This window comes from Lucilia cuprina, chromosome 2, assembly GCF_022045245.1.
Source record: "Lucilia cuprina isolate Lc7/37 chromosome 2, ASM2204524v1, whole genome shotgun sequence".
NCBI classification, from domain to species: Eukaryota; Metazoa; Arthropoda; class Insecta; order Diptera; family Calliphoridae; genus Lucilia; species Lucilia cuprina.
In genome coordinates this window covers 25835006-25854317 of record NC_060950.1, presented here as the reverse complement: position 1 = coordinate 25854317, position 19312 = coordinate 25835006, and the positions used below count along the sequence as shown (strand labels likewise).

General features: G+C 26.3%; 1 protein-coding gene across 4 annotated transcripts in view; it reads right to left on the bottom strand.

Moving 5' to 3' along the window:
• Nucleotides 1-17368, bottom strand: part of LOC111678895 (myb-like protein I) — a 35254-nt gene extending 17886 nt beyond the window's left edge. For all 4 annotated transcript variants that reach the window (XM_023440338.2, XM_046951091.1, XM_046951102.1 and 1 more), the window contains exons 1-2: nt 16149-17368; nt 11116-11142 (exon numbers count right to left, since the gene is read on the bottom strand). In XM_023440338.2, the coding sequence (XP_023296106.2) occupies nt 11116-11142; nt 16149-17248 (1127 nt within the window). In that variant the 5' untranslated portion in view covers nt 17249-17368. The remainder of the gene's footprint in view (nt 1-11115; nt 11143-16148) is intronic.
• Between the last annotated feature and the right edge of the window lie 1944 nt (nt 17369-19312).

Sequence of the window (19312 nt, the reverse complement as noted above, 5' to 3'; positions counted from 1 at the left end):
CTTGAGCATGATCCAAACTAGTTACAAACTATAGATCATATTATTCTTATTCCTAAAAAAATCTTTATTTTATTCACAAACAAGTAATGATCCTTTGCTCAAGAAAGTGAAATGTCTAAAAGCTTTTTTGCTCTCCAATAATTTAAAACTTTTAAATATTTTTTTTTTTTGCCGTTCGGTTAAAAATTTGCCAAATTAACAGTATTTTAATTAAATTTTTTATTATGTTTCCTTTTTTTACATTTTAAGATCAACAAACATGTTTAACGTTTAACTTACATAAATGTAATTTTTCCAATACTTATAGACTTTTTTTTTGCAATTTTTGTTTAAAATATTAAATTTTTTTTTATATTGAATATTGGCAACAGCTGCTAACAGGTTTTATAGTAGTTATAGTAGTAGTAGTCTGTGGCAAAAGCTAAATTTTGCTAGTACATTGTGTTTTTTTTTAGTTTTTTCATAAATATCGTTGTATAACTAGTAATTTTATTAATTTATTATTTCTTTTAAGCCGTTTTTTTTTGTTGTTGTTCGTTTCTGTATTTTGGCTTTCAGCAGACAAATTAATGTGGCTGTCAAATTTGACAGGTTGTTTTGTCTTTTGAAAATGGTTATTTGTAATTGAAAATTTATACAAATGTTTTTTGTTTTTTTTTTCGTTTTTGCAAACAAAGATTTGGTGGGGGAAGGAAATGTATGGAATTTGTGTAGGAAATCAAATTTGAAAAGAAGGAAATTTTGATTAAAAGAAGTTTTTAAAAATTTGTGGGAAATGTTTCAAAAATTATGATCCATAATTATTTCAAAATGACATTTTTATTATTCGCGTTAAAATTCTTTAATATTCTTTTAATTGCATGTGATTAATTGTGTCTTCTCTTAAGCTTGATGGAGATACAAGAGAGTAAAGAGCAATCCCTCTTTAACGAAGGCAAATACTCATTACAAACAAAGTAGTTAGAGAGCTCTTTGTCACCTCTTGTCAGTACATCATTAAGGTCAAGAACATGTGTAATAATAATATTTACTTTTTGAAATTATCGAACGTATTGAAATTAGTTTTTGTTTAAATCACGCATCGGCAAAACATGAGAAATGAGCTCTGCGATTGCTGTTGTTGTCGAGTTGATAAGCTTTTGTAAAAAATGATTTGAATAGTTCCAATGCGAAGATGCAACTATCGTGGGAACAAGCTCTTTCATTCTCTCTCTATCTCATAAATTAGGCATTGGCAAAGCATGAGAAATGGGATCTCTGGTTGTTGTTGCAACAGGTTATATTGTTAATCTTTATGGTTGTTGTTGTTCTTGTTGTAGCGTGTTGTATTGATATCTTTAAATTAGGCATCGGCAAATCATGACAAATGTGTTCTTCGACTGCTGTTGTTGTCGAGTTGATAAACTTTTGTAAAGAATGATTTGAATAGTTTCAAAGCGAAGATTCAACTATCGTGGGAATAAGCTCTTTCTCTCTCATAAATAAGGCATCGGCAAAGCATGAAATTTGGGCTCTATGGTTGTAGTTGTAACAGGTTAAATTGATAATCTTTATGATTTGGATAGTTCCAAAGCGAAAATGCAACAATCATGCTCTCTCATAAATTAGGCATCGGCAAAGTATGACAAATGAGCTCTTTGATTATTGTCGAATTAATAATCATTAGTCGAGCATAATTTGGATAGTTCCAAGGCGTAAATCCAACTATCATGGGAACAAGTTCTCTCATTCATTGTCTATGCTTTTTATTAATGTATGTGTAAGACTAAGTATATAGAAAAACAAGCTCATTCACCACTCTCTCCCGATGTCTTAAATTTAAAACACGTTTAACCCCTTTTTGACTTTTCTTTTTGAAAAATATTTAACCTTTAGATTACAGCATTGAACTTTAGATAAAAAAAATATCAAAATCGTTGACAATAATTTACAAACAAATATTTATTGAAAAAATAAAGAAAAAATTTATTGTTATCTCAAAACAAATGTTTAGTTATTAACAGAAAATACTCGTAAAAATATAGATAAAAAAATATAAATAAATTGTAACAAATGCCATGAATTTTATGCAAATATTATAACAATGAAAGTGAAAGGTAAATTTAAAATATATAGAAATTTATTATGGAATCAATTAAGAAATCTATTCTAATATAAATTTTCATGATTATATTATATAACCAGAAACTTACTTATAGAGATACAGAACTAGTCCCGTGACTGGTTCTTGGGGGATAGTTTACAGTTTTTTTAAGTTCTTCTGTAATACTGGACAGTTTTGAAAGTGTATCATATTTTTGATTTATTTAGCCATGTCAGAAGTTTGCACAGAAGGAAAAAAAGACGCTTGACATTTAAACACGCCTGGTACGAAATTGACATCAAACTGTTTATAATTTTTAAACAATATTCATTATCGAAGTATGTATGGATAATTCTCAAATCAAGAACAAAAACATAAAAATACAGGATTCGTTGTCGAAGATGGATGCATTGCCAAAGCGACATAAAGCTTAATCGAAATGGCAACAATACATTATACAATAACAACGATGCGTTGTCAAAATTATAACTGTATGTTATCAGTTAAATGTTAACAAACGTGGTAAGGTCACTTTTGATAAAGGTTTGTATCAATTTCGCTACCGGTTTTTTTTCCAATGTGTAGTTCCTTTTAGTAATTAACTTAAATTTCTTTTTTAACGAAAATTATTTTATTTTTAAATAATTTTCTTAAATTTTTTCTCTTTAAACAGGGTTATTTAAATATTTTTTTTATAAAAAAAAATTATACAATAATATTTATTTATTAAATAAACAGATTATAATTTCAAGTTAAAGTGACATAGACTCTGAATTGCTTCAGAGCCTCAGTGTATAATAATTATTTTCTTTTTTAATTTATTATATTATTTGTTATAAATTCGTTAAAAGAAATAAATAAGATAAAATATTATTGTTGTTTTTTTTTTATTCATATATTTAACATTCCATTTAAATTCAAAGAACTTTAATCTCAAGAGAAAGAGAGAAATAAAACATTACGCAGTTTTTAAAACAAATATGAACAAAATGACTGCAAAATAAATGTGACATAAAATATTTGCTTTAGAAATTGTTAGACTTTATGAAAAGGAATTAATAGGAATTTTTTAAAATTTTTAATAATTTTATAATTTTTATTCTTAAAAATTTGTTAGTTTTGCTTTGAATTGAGCAGCATTTGATAGTTAATAACATCTGTATTAAGGCACAAATTTTGATGATTTATAATTCATTTGATTAAGGTAGTCTTTAGCTATAGGTCCTGAAAAATTTATTAAATTCCATTGGATTTTCTAATTTTAATGATTTTTTTAAAAATCAAATATTTCTTTAAATTTTACTTTTCTTTAATAATGAAAAATTTTTTTGTTAAATTAGTATAAAATTCAAATATATGCAACAATATTAAATAATTATGATTCAGTCAGTTATCGGCTCTCTCAAGCATTTAATTTTGGTTCTTTTTAAAAAATTTAAATTTTTTATTTTCTATTTCTGTCAATAGGAGCCAAGTTCACCTAATTGTTAATAAAACCAACAATTAAGCATCGATTTTAATGAATTATATATTGTTTTATTCCCAACAAATTTAGCTTTCCGATTGTGTAATATATTTAAAAATTTAGTTCTCTTTCAATTTTTAAAGAATTTTTGAAAATTTGATATTTTTTATTTTTCTATTTTTTTCCAATAACTACATTACATATTAGTTAATAAAATCAACAACTAAGCATCGATTTTTATCAATTATATCTTGTTTTATTGCCAACAAATTAAGCTTTCCAACTGTGTAATAAAAATAACTGTATCATTCATTATCAATTTTTAATATATTTTATAAAATTTAAAAATTTTTTGTTTTTTTTTTTATTTTTTTTTTCTTTATGTCAATTGGAGACAACTTCACCTAATTGTAAGTAAAATCAACAACTAAGCATTTATTTTAATGAAGTATATCATGTTTTATTGACAACATATTAAGCTTTCAGACTTTGTAACTAACATTAGCTTTTTAGTTATTTTAGATTTTTTATGAATTTTTTTTAATAAAAATATTTTTGAATTGGTATTTTGGTTACTATCTCTTAATGCCAAGTAAAATCAACAACTAAGCATTGAATTTAAATAAAATATATATCATTTTATAGGTAACTTAGAAAGCTTTTCGATTAATTTATATAATAAGCCGTTAGTGTTCTTTTTCGATTTTTAAAAAATTTTAAAAAATTTAAATTTTTTTTTATTTTTCTTTTCTATCAGTTTTAGATAACATAATTTAATTATTAGTAAAATCAGCAACTAAGCAGAGTTCTTAAGGAAATATATCTCGTTTAATAAATAACATGTTAAGCTTTCCGACTATGTACCATAAATACACAATTTTATTATTTAAAATTTTTAATGAATTTTTAAAAATAAAACATTTTCAAATTCAAGATTTCTGCAAATTTACTTAAAATGTAATAAAATGTTTTAGATTAACACTTTGTGCTTCTATTTGACCTTTTTGACATTTAACAGCTTAATATAAATACATATGTATATCCAATTATATTAAACCCTTTTTATCTAATAACAAAATCTTTTTATATTTTTAATAAATATATTTTTTTTTTTAAATTTCCTGCAATTTACTTAGTTATCGATCTAAATTTCCAATACTATACAACTGACTATATTATATTTTCCACCATTTTCTTTACACTAAATTCACCGCAAATCATTTGTCTATAAATTATTGACACCAAACAAAAATTATGAATAAAATCGATAATAATAATTTATAATGCCAACAAAAAATACAAGTAGCTTTTGAAAAAAGTATATAAATAATTAAATACCTAAGGCTATATAATTACAAATAACATATAGACAACAGCCAATAAAACTATAACAATCATAATAATAAAAAAACAACAATAACAAAAACAACTAAGAAACGTATAAATATAAAACAATTTATAACTAGACCAAGTAATTTTAATTTAACACAATAAATCAAGAGAAAAAAAATAATGAAATTGAAACAAAAAATCGTGTCACTAACTACTGGTCAGAAAAATAATCGAAATATTGAACAGACTAGGAGGTAATGATTGACTTGTACTTAAAAGAAATCTTTTAATGATTTAACAGCAGTTTTTATATTGATTACTTTACTAATTCCAAAATGTCTACAATTTTAATAAGAAAAGAGTGCTTTTTAAGAAAAACTTTTGATAAAGCTTTACTTCAGAGTTTTTCAAGTTGAGCTTAAATAGACTCCTGTTAAAGCTCATTGTTCAAAGCTTAAAAACTATTTCAAATTCTGTAGTCTATTTATATTACCGAATTTTAAAACAGGAAAGTATGCTTTTTAAGTAAAGCTTTTAAGTAAGCTTAGCTTTAATATTTTTCAAGTTAAGCTTAAACAGAATACTGTAAAAGCTTACTGTACAAAGCTTAAAAACTACTCCAAATGCAGTAAAATTAATTTTGTTAATTCCTAACAAAAAAACTCACATAAAAATTGCTTAATTTTTATAAAAACTTTCCAGAAAATTTTAGATTTTAAACATTTTTAACTTCGTTTAAAGTTAAATTTTACTTTTATAAAAGCTTAATTTGTAAAGCTTTTTTGAAATTAAAAATTCCGTAAAATCATCCCAAATTACAAAATGTAGCTTTAATTGAAAGCTTAAAATAAGTTCAATTTACTCTATAATATTATAAGCTTTAAACTGATAATATAAAAGCTTAATCTTAAACGAAAGGCTTTTAAATAAAGTGCTTTTCTTTAGCTGTAATTAGGTTTAAGTAAAATCATATATATATATATAATATATATTATATATATATATATATATATATATATATATATAATATATATATATATATATATATATATATATATATATATATATATATATATATATATATATATAATATATTATATATATATATATATATATATATATATATATATATAAAAGCTTTAAACTAAAACCTCAAATTCAAGTTTTTAAATTTGGACCAAAAAAGCTTACATGAAAATTGCTAAATTTTTACACAAACTTTATTAAAAATTTAAAAGTTTTAGACGTTTTCAACTTTGTTAAAGAAAAAAACTTAATTAGTATTAAAAAATTAGTAAAATTATCCCAAATTACAAAAGCTCACATCAGCTTATTGCAAAATATGATAAGAAATGAATAAAGCTTCAAACGAAAGCTTTAAAAAATTCTTATATTAGCTCTGATCTCATCTTATAAAAGCTCAACGACAATTTGATTTGAAATAAATTCCTTTCCATTAACTGTATTTTTAGGTTTAATTAAACGCATATATTATGATCTTATAAAGCTTTTTAACTTTCAATAACCAAAATCACATAAGTGATAGAAAACCCAAAAGCTTCTTTAACATTTTGTTTTTTTTTTATAAATTGTTTTGAGTCCTATTTAGAAAGTTTTTGAATTTTCCATGTCTAAACTTTAAATTCGATTTAATTAAAACCAAATGTGATCTTTTAAGAGCTTTCAGCATATGTGATCTTGTAAAAGCTTTGTACAATAACAGCTTTTTAACTTTCAATAACAGCAAATATACATTAATGGCTTAAAAACATAAAAACTTCAACATTTTGGTATTTTTTCTAAATTTCTTTATACCTAGCTTTCAAACTTCCCTTTATGTAACTCTTTATTCGATTACAATTAAAACCAAACGTAATCTACTAAAAACTTTATCTTAAAAGCTTTTTAACATTAAAAAGCTGTAAAATCAAATATGCATGGCATGCAATCTAAAAGCTTTATAAATAATTTTAATATTTCTAAAATTTCCTTGTTCGAAAAGCTTTCATTTTTAGGCTTTAAAATATTTTCCTATTTCCTAAAAAAAACGCAAAAGCTTTAACTCTAAAGCATTTTAACTATGTAAAGCATTCACATCAAAAATTTTTATATTTTCAAGATTTCTTGTTCAAAAGGCTTTGAAAATATTTTTCCATTTGTTTAAAATAAATACAAAAAATTATACAAAATATTAATTACATTAAAACTAACAAATACCAAACCGTTTGAGTAATATTGTTTTTCATCTAACTATTAAAGGGTGTGATTTTTTTTCTTCTTACAAACTTTTTCTATATAAAAAATTAATTGAGCATAACAGCAATTTGGCTTTAGATGGCTATATTATGTTTGATGAAAAAAACAATATAAAGTACATTTTGTTTAATTTTGTTATTAGAAATAATAATTACAAAAAAATACAATTTGTTTCTTTTTTTAATATTTTTTATAATAATAAAAAATATATATAATATAAAAAAAATATTATATTAAAATAAATAAAAAATCATATTCCCAGCTGTTAGAAAATATATATATTTAATAACAGTTGCAACATTTAAATTCAACATCATCATCACCACCAAGCCAGCAGCAGCAGCAGTTAGTTAGTTGTAGACGTTGCGCACAATTTTTACTACAACAAATTGTGCATGAATTGTTAATAATTTTTTTCTATTTTTTTATTTATTTAATATTTTTACTACTATTTTCCACGAGTGTTGTTAGAGTTGAGGTGTTGTTTCAATGATTAAATGAGTTACAAACACGCTAAATTAAATTAGGTTTATTTGATTTTTTTGAATTTTTTTTCTTGTTCTGTTTTCAATTCTTTTTTTTATATACATACAAGTGTATGTGAGTATTTTTAGTTTTTGTGGTGGTGGTGGTGGTGTTGAAGAGGGTTTTGCAAAAAAAATCAATTAAAGTTTTATTAAGTTTAAACAATAATGTTGTGTGTTAAAAAGTTATTTCAAATAACAAATTTGTGAAACAAAAATATTTAAATTATTAAGTGTTTTTAAGTTTAAAAAAAGGTTCCAAATTTGACCCCCTTATTCTTTTGAGGGTTAATTTTTAATAGATATCTGCTCTTTAGCCATCTTGAAACAATTCTGTAAAGTTTTATTGAAATCTAATCACTTATTTCTAAATCTATAGACTATAGTATTGTCTAAACTAGATTATAGACCATACTATAGTCTAGACTATAGACAAGACTCTAATATAGACTAAAGACTATTTTCCACACTTTAGGTAAGACAAAAAGTTTCGACTAAAGTCCGCAAGACAAAAGTTCGGACTATAGTCAAAACCATTGCGTGGACTTTAGACAAGACAATAGTCTAGACTATAGGCAAGGCAATAGTCCACACTATAGATAATACAATAGTCTAGACTATAGACAAGACAATAGTCTAGACCATAGACAAGACTATAGTCTAGACCATAGACAAGACTATAGTATAGACTATAGACAAGACTATAGTATAGACTATAGACAAGACTATAGTATAGACTATAATATAGACCATAGACAGGACTATTGTCTAGACTATAGACAAGGCAATAGTCTAGACCATAGACAAGACTATAGTCTAGACTATAGAATAGTCTAGACCATAGACAAGACTATAGTCTAGACTATAGACAAGACTATAGAATAGACTATAGACAAGACTATAGTATAGACTATAGACAAGACTACAGTCTAGACTATAGACAAGACTACAGTATAGACTGTAGAATAGACTATAGACAAGGCTATAGAATAGACTATAGACAAGTCTATAGTATAGACTATAGACTATAGACAAGACTACTGTATAGACTATAGAATATGCTATAGACAAGACTATAGTATAGACTATAGAATAGACTATAGACAAGACTATAGTATAGACTATAGACAAGACTACAGTCTAGACTATAGACAAGACTATAGTCTAGTCTATAGACAAGACTATAATATAGACTATAGACAAGACTATAGTATAGACTATAGACAAGACTATAGTATATACTATAGACAAGACTTTAGTATAGAGTATAGAAAAGATTAAAGTCTTGTCTGGACCATAGGCCAAACTATAATAAATTCTTTGACAAAACTGAAGAAAACAATATTTTTTCCTTCTTGTAACGCAAAGCTTTTAAAAAAAATTGCAAAAATAACTTTAAAACAATAGCTTGTTAAGCATGAAAGTTTTCATAACAATTTCATATATGACAACCTTAACATGTCATCAAAAATCAATCACAAATGTCAATCATTATTAATTTTATTAAATGAACAATTAAAATCCTTAAGGTAATTTATATTTCTAAAAAAAAACTAAAAAAATTGACAACCATAATAAAAAACAAAACAATGTTCAGCAATCATAACAAGACAACGTTATTATTGGCTTATTGTAATCGAGTAAAACATTATCATGACTTATTAAAGTCCCTATTTGTAAGCGAGCATGTAAGGTGTTTAGCTTAAAGTTAAAATAATGAGTTATAACATCAATGTATAAGTAGTAAAAGCTTTTTAACTCCTTAATTTACTGAGAAAATTATCTTTATTAAAACTTTAGTAAAGAAAAGTTATTGAGAGTTATTATTCACTAATTAAATGTATAAATTAAAAAAATTAATAAACACTTTAAAACGCCCCCATTATATGTTAAAAAAATATTAATTATTGGCAGTAGATTTTGCTAAAACAACTTTACTAAACCTTGACCTGTTTATTTTATTCAAAATAAAAACATATTTTCATTGGATGCAAAATCACACTTGTGTCATTATAAATTTATTGGTATTAAACATCATTTGTCACAATTAATGTTTAACTAAACATTATTTTTCGTTTAAAAGTAATTTGCAAAAATTATTTTTTTTTTTTGCGGTTTTTTATTTATACCGACAAAAATTTTTATATATTTTGTCATTTTACTAAAAGAAATAAAGCAAAAAAAAGAAAAACAAGAAATGGGTACAAAATAAAACAAACAACAAGACATGACAGGAGTAGGGTATTAAAAAGTAAAATAAAAATAAAATAAAACCTTTAACAAGACAAAATCTGAGCAAAAAAATAAAGTACGTGTATAGAGTCAATATGTATGTACATTTAACAAACCATTTTATGGCCAATTCCAATGTACAGATCAAACCAAGCCAATACCATCATATTTATAATGTATAAAGAGACCAGACCACAAAAACATTTAAGCCGGCATTTAAACTTAACAATGTGTAAAGACATCAGAGCATAATGATAATAACCAAAATGATGATGATGATGATGTTGATGTTGCTTGATGATGACGATGGTGGTCCAGAATAAATGAACCTCAAGCCATGTGTCACTTGTGATCAACAAACAGATCAGCTGAATGATTTTTTTATTTACAATTAATTTTCTGAATTGAAACGAGAAGAAAAAAACCAAAAAGTCTTGAAGTGCAGCACACGACAAAAATTGCAAAATATTCTCGAAGTCAATTAATTGTGGTTATAGCTTTTCAAAAAAAGGGGGAAAACGAGAAAAAGGGGACATTTTTGTTTTTAACAAAACAATATTTAACTTGAAAGTTTTTGCATCTTTTTAGGGGGAAAAACTGGGAGTTATGAGATTGAATAGTTTAATACACAGCTTTCAAAGTACCTTTTTATTTTAGTACTTTTTTTGTGAAATTTTTTTAACTTCATACTTTTTTCACTTCTTTTTCCAATATTTAATGCTCTAATTATTTGTTTTATCTTTTTAGTAAAATTTTCAATTTAGTTCTTATTTAACATTTGTATTCTTTCTTACTTCCTTTTCCAATATTTACTGCCTTTAGTACCTTTTCAATTTAGTACTTATTTTTAACATTAAGTTCTTTCCTTACTTCCTTTTTCAATATTTAATGCTCTAATTATTTGTTTTATCTTTTTGTTCACCTCTCATCCTTTAAAATTTGTTTTAAAACTAATTTTCTAAACCTCCCTTTTTAAACAATTTCTGTCAACACCTAAACGCCCCTTTTTTGGGCCCCTTTTATTACACTTTATACTTACACTCTAGGTTTCTTTTTTAGTTTTTAAGGATACTTCCGGCTTTGTTAATTTTGAACTTTAAACTGATCAAATTTTTTAATTTCTATTTGTTTCGCTCTAAAAACTCTTAAGTTTGTTTGTTTTTCAAACTTATCGCTTTAAAATTGTGTATTTTTTTGTTTAAAAAATTTTGTATTTAATTTACCTCTCTGGTGGTTTGATCGATAAACATCTGTAATTAAAAGAAAAGAGAAAATTTATTGATTATGATCATTATATATCATTGACGTTAAAATAGGAATATTAAAGACAATTTGCTCAAAATTTTTGTTTGAAATAATTAATTTATTAACAATTCTTTAGAAAATAAAGAAAAATAACATACAATTAAACAAGACTAGTTCTGGTACTTGGGGGGTTACCAGAAGGGACAATAATTATACCCAGCAGTATGATAAAGAGTCAATGCAACTGAAAAAGACAGAGAATTCTATTAACGTCTAACCATGTGGCTCGTCACGAATGTAGTCTTTGTAAGACAATCGTCACAATGTCACCTTTGGAAGCGAGAGAGTAGACACTTGAAAAACAAACTTAAAGCAGTGATACACGGTTGTCATATCTTACAACGTTGTCAGTAAAATGTTCAGAAAATATCTAACAATAGTATAAACTTACAATTTTTCTTACGCAACGTTTTCAGAAAAAGCATTACTGACAATATTGCAAAACAAAATTTGTAAGTTGACACAGTTATTAGACATTTTCTGTACATTTTACTGCCAACTTTGTAAGATCTAATAACTGTGTATATATAATAACTGTACATAGCATTAAGTTTTTTGCTGTCTCTTCATAATCTATGGTTTAACGATTGACTTTCTCGTAAGACAAGCACGTGTTAAAATAGCCAGTCACCTAGACACTAGATGGCTAGTGATAGTTCGGAATTGTCCAACCTTCTTACTGGACATAAAAACTCTAAATTGAGATTGACGAAGACACAATATAGATTGAATGTGAAAAAATCAAAATTTTGTTACAAAACTTCCTTTCTAATTCGCTAGATTCGAACCAAGTGTGGTAGCGGAAAGTAAAGCTATTTAAATTGAAATAATCGACATTATCTTAAACTAAATAACAAAATAATTCGTTCTTAATCATGTCTTTAAGTTTCTACTACAATTAAGTCGTCGTTATAGAGTCTCAGTCCGCCAATCTAAATTTCCCGTCAATAGTGGAACTCTTAAAACAAAACCAAGATTTAGTTCTAACAAAAGTCTGATTGTTAAAATCTTAATCGCAACAAATTTGATAAGCTTTAAAGCCATTAAAATGGTTTTAATTTGGTCTTTAAACAAGCTTTCTTCAAAGTAAAAAGTGATCTTATAAAAGCTTAATTCCATACTTAAAAGTTTCTGCTCCTAAACTAAGATCTTAGAAAACTGAAAGTTGTTTTTAGTTTTACAAGATTTTCAAATTAAAGCTTTGCAAGTTTTAAAAAAAGCTTTACGCAAGATTTAATTAAACTTAATTTTAAACAAAATGAGAATTTATAAAAAGCTCAATCCTTAAATGTTTATACTCTGTTAAGAAACAGTCAAAGTAAACGTGTGATCTATAAATTAAGATCTTAATAAACTTAAACTTGTTTCTATTTAAATTTTTGAAGAATTTCAAATTAAAGCTCTGCAAAGTTTTCGCAAACTTTTATGTAAGTATTCTAAATATTCAAAATTAAACAAATTAATTTTACAAAAATAAACAAACTTCTACTTTTTGGGAAAGCCCAAAAAGCTTTTTTTACTCTAATCAAATATATCAGAAAGCTAGTATGAATTTAAGCTTAATATTATGCTCATTTTTATATTTAAAATTTATTAAACCATGTCTGTCCTTCGGGGACCTAATAAAATTTTATATAGAATTAAACAAAAATTTACTCTTTGACTTAAACTTTAAAACATTATTAAACGTATTCAGTATGCTAACTTGTTCTAATAAAACTTTTGCTTAAAATAACCCAATTTAGGTATTTTTAATGTAAATCCTTGATTCTCTTCTTTACAAAAAACCACTGCATAGTGGTCAGCCACAATTATTAGTTAGTAGCATTTTATAAAGAGCTCTAACAGCTCATTAAGCCCCATACTAAGAAGTCCTTAAAATTGTAGTTTTTCACATTTATATTTGTTATATAAATTTTAGTTTAGTTATCCTTGCTTTTTCCAATCCCAAACTGACCTTTGCCACAAACCTATGGACACATGTTTAAGGATTTAGTATGAGTTTTTGTAACATTTAATAGAGCTTAAGTTTCAACAAATTTTATTTTATTACTTTTCAACATGTAAATGTTAACATTTATTTAAAGTTAACTAACAATCACTTTTAAATTTTTAATAAACTGGAATAACAAAAATTTTGAAAAGGATAAAAGAAAACTGATACCGAACTAGTTACTTAGCTAGTTTTTTTTGGAATAGAAATTTATTGCAGAAAAGAACTGTTGGAAAAAATAAAGTACCCATTTCTATACTTCATTCTTTTATTCTTTAACCAACCTAGTGCGTTAACACATTTATTTATTAAGTCAATTTGCTGAAAATAGAAAAACAATACACTCATACACATTCTCTTCCGATGTAATTTTTTCTCATTTCCGGTTTCCTGTTAAGCGAAATAGAAAAACTCTACGACTGTACAAATCAATAAGTTTTGTAAAAAATTATTATTGAAATAAATGGAGAACAGCTAAATAGGTTTTTTTTCATTTATTTTAAACAAATGGCAAACGACACAACAACAAAACAAATCGTAAAAAACAGAGTAAAATAGAAATAACTGGGTGTAGTTTTAATGAGCTCTAGCTATAAAAAAGTACAACACCATTTCCAATGATATAACAGGACTTTTTAGAAGAAATGTATGGGTTTTCGAAAGTTTAGTGAAAAAGGAAAGACACTTCCAAAATTTAGTTAGTTAATTAGAAAATAGTTAGTTAGCTAGTTAGTTAGGTAGTTAGTTAGGTAGTTAGTTAGTTAGTTAGTTAGTTAGTTAGTTAGTAAGTTAGTTAGTTAGTTAGTTAGTTAGTTAGTTAGTTAGTTAGTTAGTTAGTTAGTTAGTTAGTTAGTTAGTTAGTTAGTTAGATAGTTAGTTAGTTAGTTAGTTAGTTAGTTAGTTAGTTAGTTAGTTAGTTAGTTAGTAAGTTAGTTAGTTAGTTAGTTAGTTAGTTAGTTAGTTAGTTAGTGAGTTAGTTAATTAGTTAGTTAGTTAGTTAGCTAGTTAGTCAGTTAGTTACTTAGTTAGTTAGTTAGTTAGTTAGTTAGTTACTTAGTTAGATAGTTAGTTAGTTAGTTAGTTAGTTAGTTAGTTAGTTAGTTAGTTAGTTAGTTAGTTAGTTAGTTAGTTAGTTAGTTAGTTAGTTAGTTAGTTTGTTAGTTAGTTAGTTAGTTAGTTAATTAGTTAGTTAGTTATTTACTTAGTAAGTTAGCTTGTTGTGACGTCTTTTACAACAACCTCTGCTTAAAATCGACTTCAACATTTGAAAGAGAAATGGTGTACACTTTGTCAGTTAACAATTGCTATTGTACTTCTCTCTCTCGATAAATGTAAAGTATTTGTTTATTGTGTAGGTAGATTTCTATGTATGTTGTAGTATATAAATAACAACAACAACAAAACGAATAATTGACTTACATACAAACCAAGTTAGATTTACAACTTGTAAAAGTTTTGTGACTGTTTGCAAAAAAGTTTAAATTTAAACTGCGTTCGAATTTACAGTTGCATTTGTTGGTTTGTTTATTGTTGTTGTTCTTATACATTTTACATTTTGCGATGACATTAAACGGAAATACGCAATACAAACCTATGAAAACCTTAAGAAAGTAAAAAAAGAAAACTTTGGCAAAACTTAAAATAAATTGTAGTTAAGTGGTACGATCTAAAGGGGTAGGTCAACTAAAGAAGTTTTCACACGTATCAGATTGATCTTTGACCTCAATTTTACCAGTTTATTAATGTTTGAGAAGCAGTTAAACTTTCAAAGAGCTTTACCTAGGATTTAATCAAAATTATCTCTACGTTCTCGGAACGTGATGCTAAAAGCTTTTTGATCTTGAAGAAGCTTTAAGAATTAAACATTTAACACTGGCACCAAAGCTTTTAAATTATTTAAATTTTAGGAAACCTTAACAAAATGTTTTCGTAAGCTTAGAATCTTGTATAACTTTTTCCGTGTACAAATTTGCCAAATGTCCCTTAAAAATTGTCTACAGCCTGTGTTTTTTTACCATTTTACCATTTCAATCATATAACTTTTTGTTATGCGTTTAAAATTACAGACAAATCAAATCAAACTGTAAAACTTTTCTAATCTAAATACTAAAAATAAAAGTTTTTACATAACTTTTGACTTTTAAATGTGAGTTTTATTTACGTATGTAAATACTGGTAATAATTTTTTTTATTTTACCTTTTTAAAATATAATTAATAAATAATTAAAATCGTAATAAATGGAACATATATTTTTATAAGAAATAACCCAACAAACATTTGTAATTATTAGAATTTAAACTAAGTACTTAATCCGATAGAAATAAAATTTAAAATGAAGAGTGGAGTTAAGCAGAAAAATATTCTAAATTTAGTTTAGATGACAAGTTCCTAAGACGCCTCAGTAATACTTAGAGCTATGCGATCTCAATATAACGTACCTCCGATACTTGTATTGGTCCTATTGGAAAGGATCATCTGAAGGCTTTAGCATAATAAAAATGTCATGAAAGCACATTTTACAACAACTCTTCCAATTGCATATTTAAAGAGCTATAAACCATATGTTCGTCACTCGAAAATGTAGTCATTTCCATTGATGTCTTACTACACATTTAATGCTAAAGGAGAGTCAATCATTACCTTAATATACCCAAGTAAACTAGAGAGTAGTCTTCACAAAATCGATTAGAGCTTTTTGACTTTTTCTTTATAAACTAAGGAGTAACGATTAAATTACTCTTAGCCCAATCTAAAAAAAGCTTTCATAACTCAATAAAAGCTTCTTACCTTAATAAAATACACGATAAACTTTAAAATTTAATTTGAATATCATCATCTTTTCACATAAAAACCAAAAAAAAGTTCTTTTTGTTCAAATCCCCTTTTCAAACAAAAAACTTAATTTTCTTCCTATTTAACACAAACATTTAAAAAATGCAAAAAAAATACTCTCTTACCTGGCAGTTGTACAGTCACGATACAGTATATCAAAGTCTTTGCACGACAACAGCTTACAACGATTCACCCCCGGTTGTATGGCACCCAAACCGCGCAATATTCGCACCTGTTCAACATTGCACACCAACGGCACAATGTCTAAACGCTTCAGTTTCGTATACACCGTATGTAGGCCACCGACTAAATGTTTGAGAAACAATTCAAAAGCCTGCGGCAGACACAACATGGTCTCACCGCTTATTATAAAAGCGGCAACTTTCTGACCACGATACTCGACCAATTTACATTCATTGGCACTGGGATCTGAGGTGGAAATGGGTGGCGGGCTATTATAGGTGCGTGGTGGTACATGATGATGAGCCGCCGCCATGAGTTCTAATGGTGAGGCATGATGCATCATTTGTAGAGAATTGAGCAAACCCAACGAATGGGGTGGCAGACCATGGGGCATACGTGGTGGTAGACCGGCAGGTAAACCATTCGGTGTGGGTACACCACCCACATGTGGTGGTGGGCTTAATTGATGATGTTGTTGTTGCATTTGTTGCATCATTGAGTGATTAAGGGAAGTAACAGGACTGACAGCATTAGGATGACGTGTAGGTGAAGAAGCTGGTGAACAACTGGAACCACGACCGGTATGTGAAGATCTACCATTGGGACGTTCATCACCTCGATCAGTACCACGACTACTGCTATTATCACGTCCACCGTTTTGTTGTTGCTGCTGTTGTTGTTGTTGTTGCTGATGATGCATCAGCATAGTGGCTGAATTCATTATAAGATTATTATTATTGTTGTTGTTGTTGTTATTATTATTGATAATATTACTATAATGTGTAGGACTAAGTTTTTGATGTAAAGGACTTTTGTTGTTGTTGTTATTGATTAAAATTGTATTTTTATTATTATTATTATTATTACTGTTGTTGCTGTTGCTCGTATTGTTCATTGCCGCTTTCTTAGTGGCGTTATAAAGATATTCACGTTTGAAATTTATTAATGCCGAGGTCGACTTTTCATAGTCCAAACCATTTGTTGAGCTTTGTTGTTTTTCACTTATATTCAGATATCTTGTGTTATCACAGTTTGAATTCATTATATTTTGAAAATGTCTTTAAAGACATTATTTTTTTTATTCTTTTATTTTTTTTTTTTTTTGCAACACTTTATCACTGTTTATGGAAAATTTAATTTTAACACTTTTTTTTAATTTTTTATTTCAGTTTAGTTTGTAAAAATCTGCAAAAAGAAAAGTAGAAAAATTTTATTTATTACAAATTTTATTTAGCTAAATTTTTATTAATTGTAATATAGTTGAGTTATTAAATTATTTTGTTATCTGTACAGTTTAAAAAAGCTTTATTTAAGTTTAAAAAGTTTTAAATTAATTGCTACAACAAAAGAGTTAGTCAAACTGATTAAAGTTTATTTGCTATTAATATGAAAAGTTTTATAATAAAATCTTTACAATTATTCTTAAAACAGGTTATTTTCTTTAACAAATATTATATTTTATTACTTTTGATATATTATAAGTGTTTGTATTAATGACATAATGACATTGTTTTAATTAACTTTTATTGCTTTTTATTGATTCTAATTAATTGATTATTGCAAATTATTTTAATTTCATTTTAATGGCGTTAAATAGTTAAGTGTATTTTAAAGTTGTCAGAAGAAATTTTCCTTTATGCTAATTGAGTTATTAAAAAACTTAAAGAAAAGTTTAGTTCTAATATCTTAAAATACTCTATTTACATTTCTTAATGATTGTATCAAATGAGCAAAAATGATAAAAATACCTTTCACATTCATGAGAAGGTTGTATATATAAGTTTGTCATTTAGTTTATAATTTTTACAATATTATTTTTCGATCCTATAAAGTATATACATTCTAGATTCTTATAGATAGCTGAGACGTTTAAGTCATGCCCTTCTGTCGGTGTGTGTGTTCAAATCCATTTTAAGAAGATCTTAGATATCTGTCTGTCTGTCTGTCTGTCCGTCTGTCTGTCAGTCTTTAATAATTCTATATGACTTGTTTTTGAGAAGTTTTATCAAAATCGTTTCATAAATAACGAAGATATAAGTGAAAATCTGAGACAACTTTGAAAATTTTGCCGAAAAATTTGTATTTTTTACATGCAGCCGCAAGAAAAGATATTAAAGTATTTATAAACGTAATGTAAAAGTGAAGAGTATGTCACATGCGATCTGGCAATTTTTAGATCAGAAATATACACTGATCTTACTATAATGTAGCGTAATATGTAATGTTAATAACTTCTACAGAAGTAATTCTAAGGAAGACCCATGTGTTTTATACAGTTTCCAAATCATAACTAATATCAGAGTACTTAACAGATACCTATGAAGACCTAGATATTGTGTGACTGTCGAACTTGAATTAATTAATAGTTATACAAAATTATGCCAGAAAATTATATCAGAAATACTAATTTGAGATTTGAAAACCTATCATGATCAAGCTTATCAGTCTGAAGTTTTGAGGATTCTCAACTGCTTCACTGCTCGGTAAATTAGGTTTAAATATATAATTTGTAGTTGTATTGCAATTAGACAGTGAAAAGATATCGATAAGAAAGTAATTTTCTTTACTAAGTTTTTAACAGATATCTATGAAGACCTAGAAGTTCTTAGCTGCTTCATATTTATCTATACAACTCCATAAAGTTCTTGTAATCGTAATCGTTTGACCATCGGTCTTGAAGCCTAATATTTATACAAAGTTGATTTCCGAAATATTTAGAACCATGAAAACCTATCATGGTAGTGTACAAGCTTATAGCTTGTATTCCATTTGAAACTCTCAACTTCTTTAATGCTCGGTAAATTATGTTTGAATTTTATTTGGAATTGTAATGTAATGAATAAATAAATTCAGAGGTAGTGAATAGGTATCGAAAAGAATGTCTTTTTCTTTACTATGATAAGTGTTTAACAAATATTTATGAAAACCCAAGACCACTGGTCTTAAATCCTTATACACATGGTCATCATGGTAGAGTACGAGTTCATTAGCACGGAGGTTTGTGTGTTCGATTCCAATCAAAGACTCTCATCTACTTCGCTGCTCGGCCTGGAATCCTAATATACATACATAGTAGGTTTCAGACACTTTTTAAACTTTGAAGATA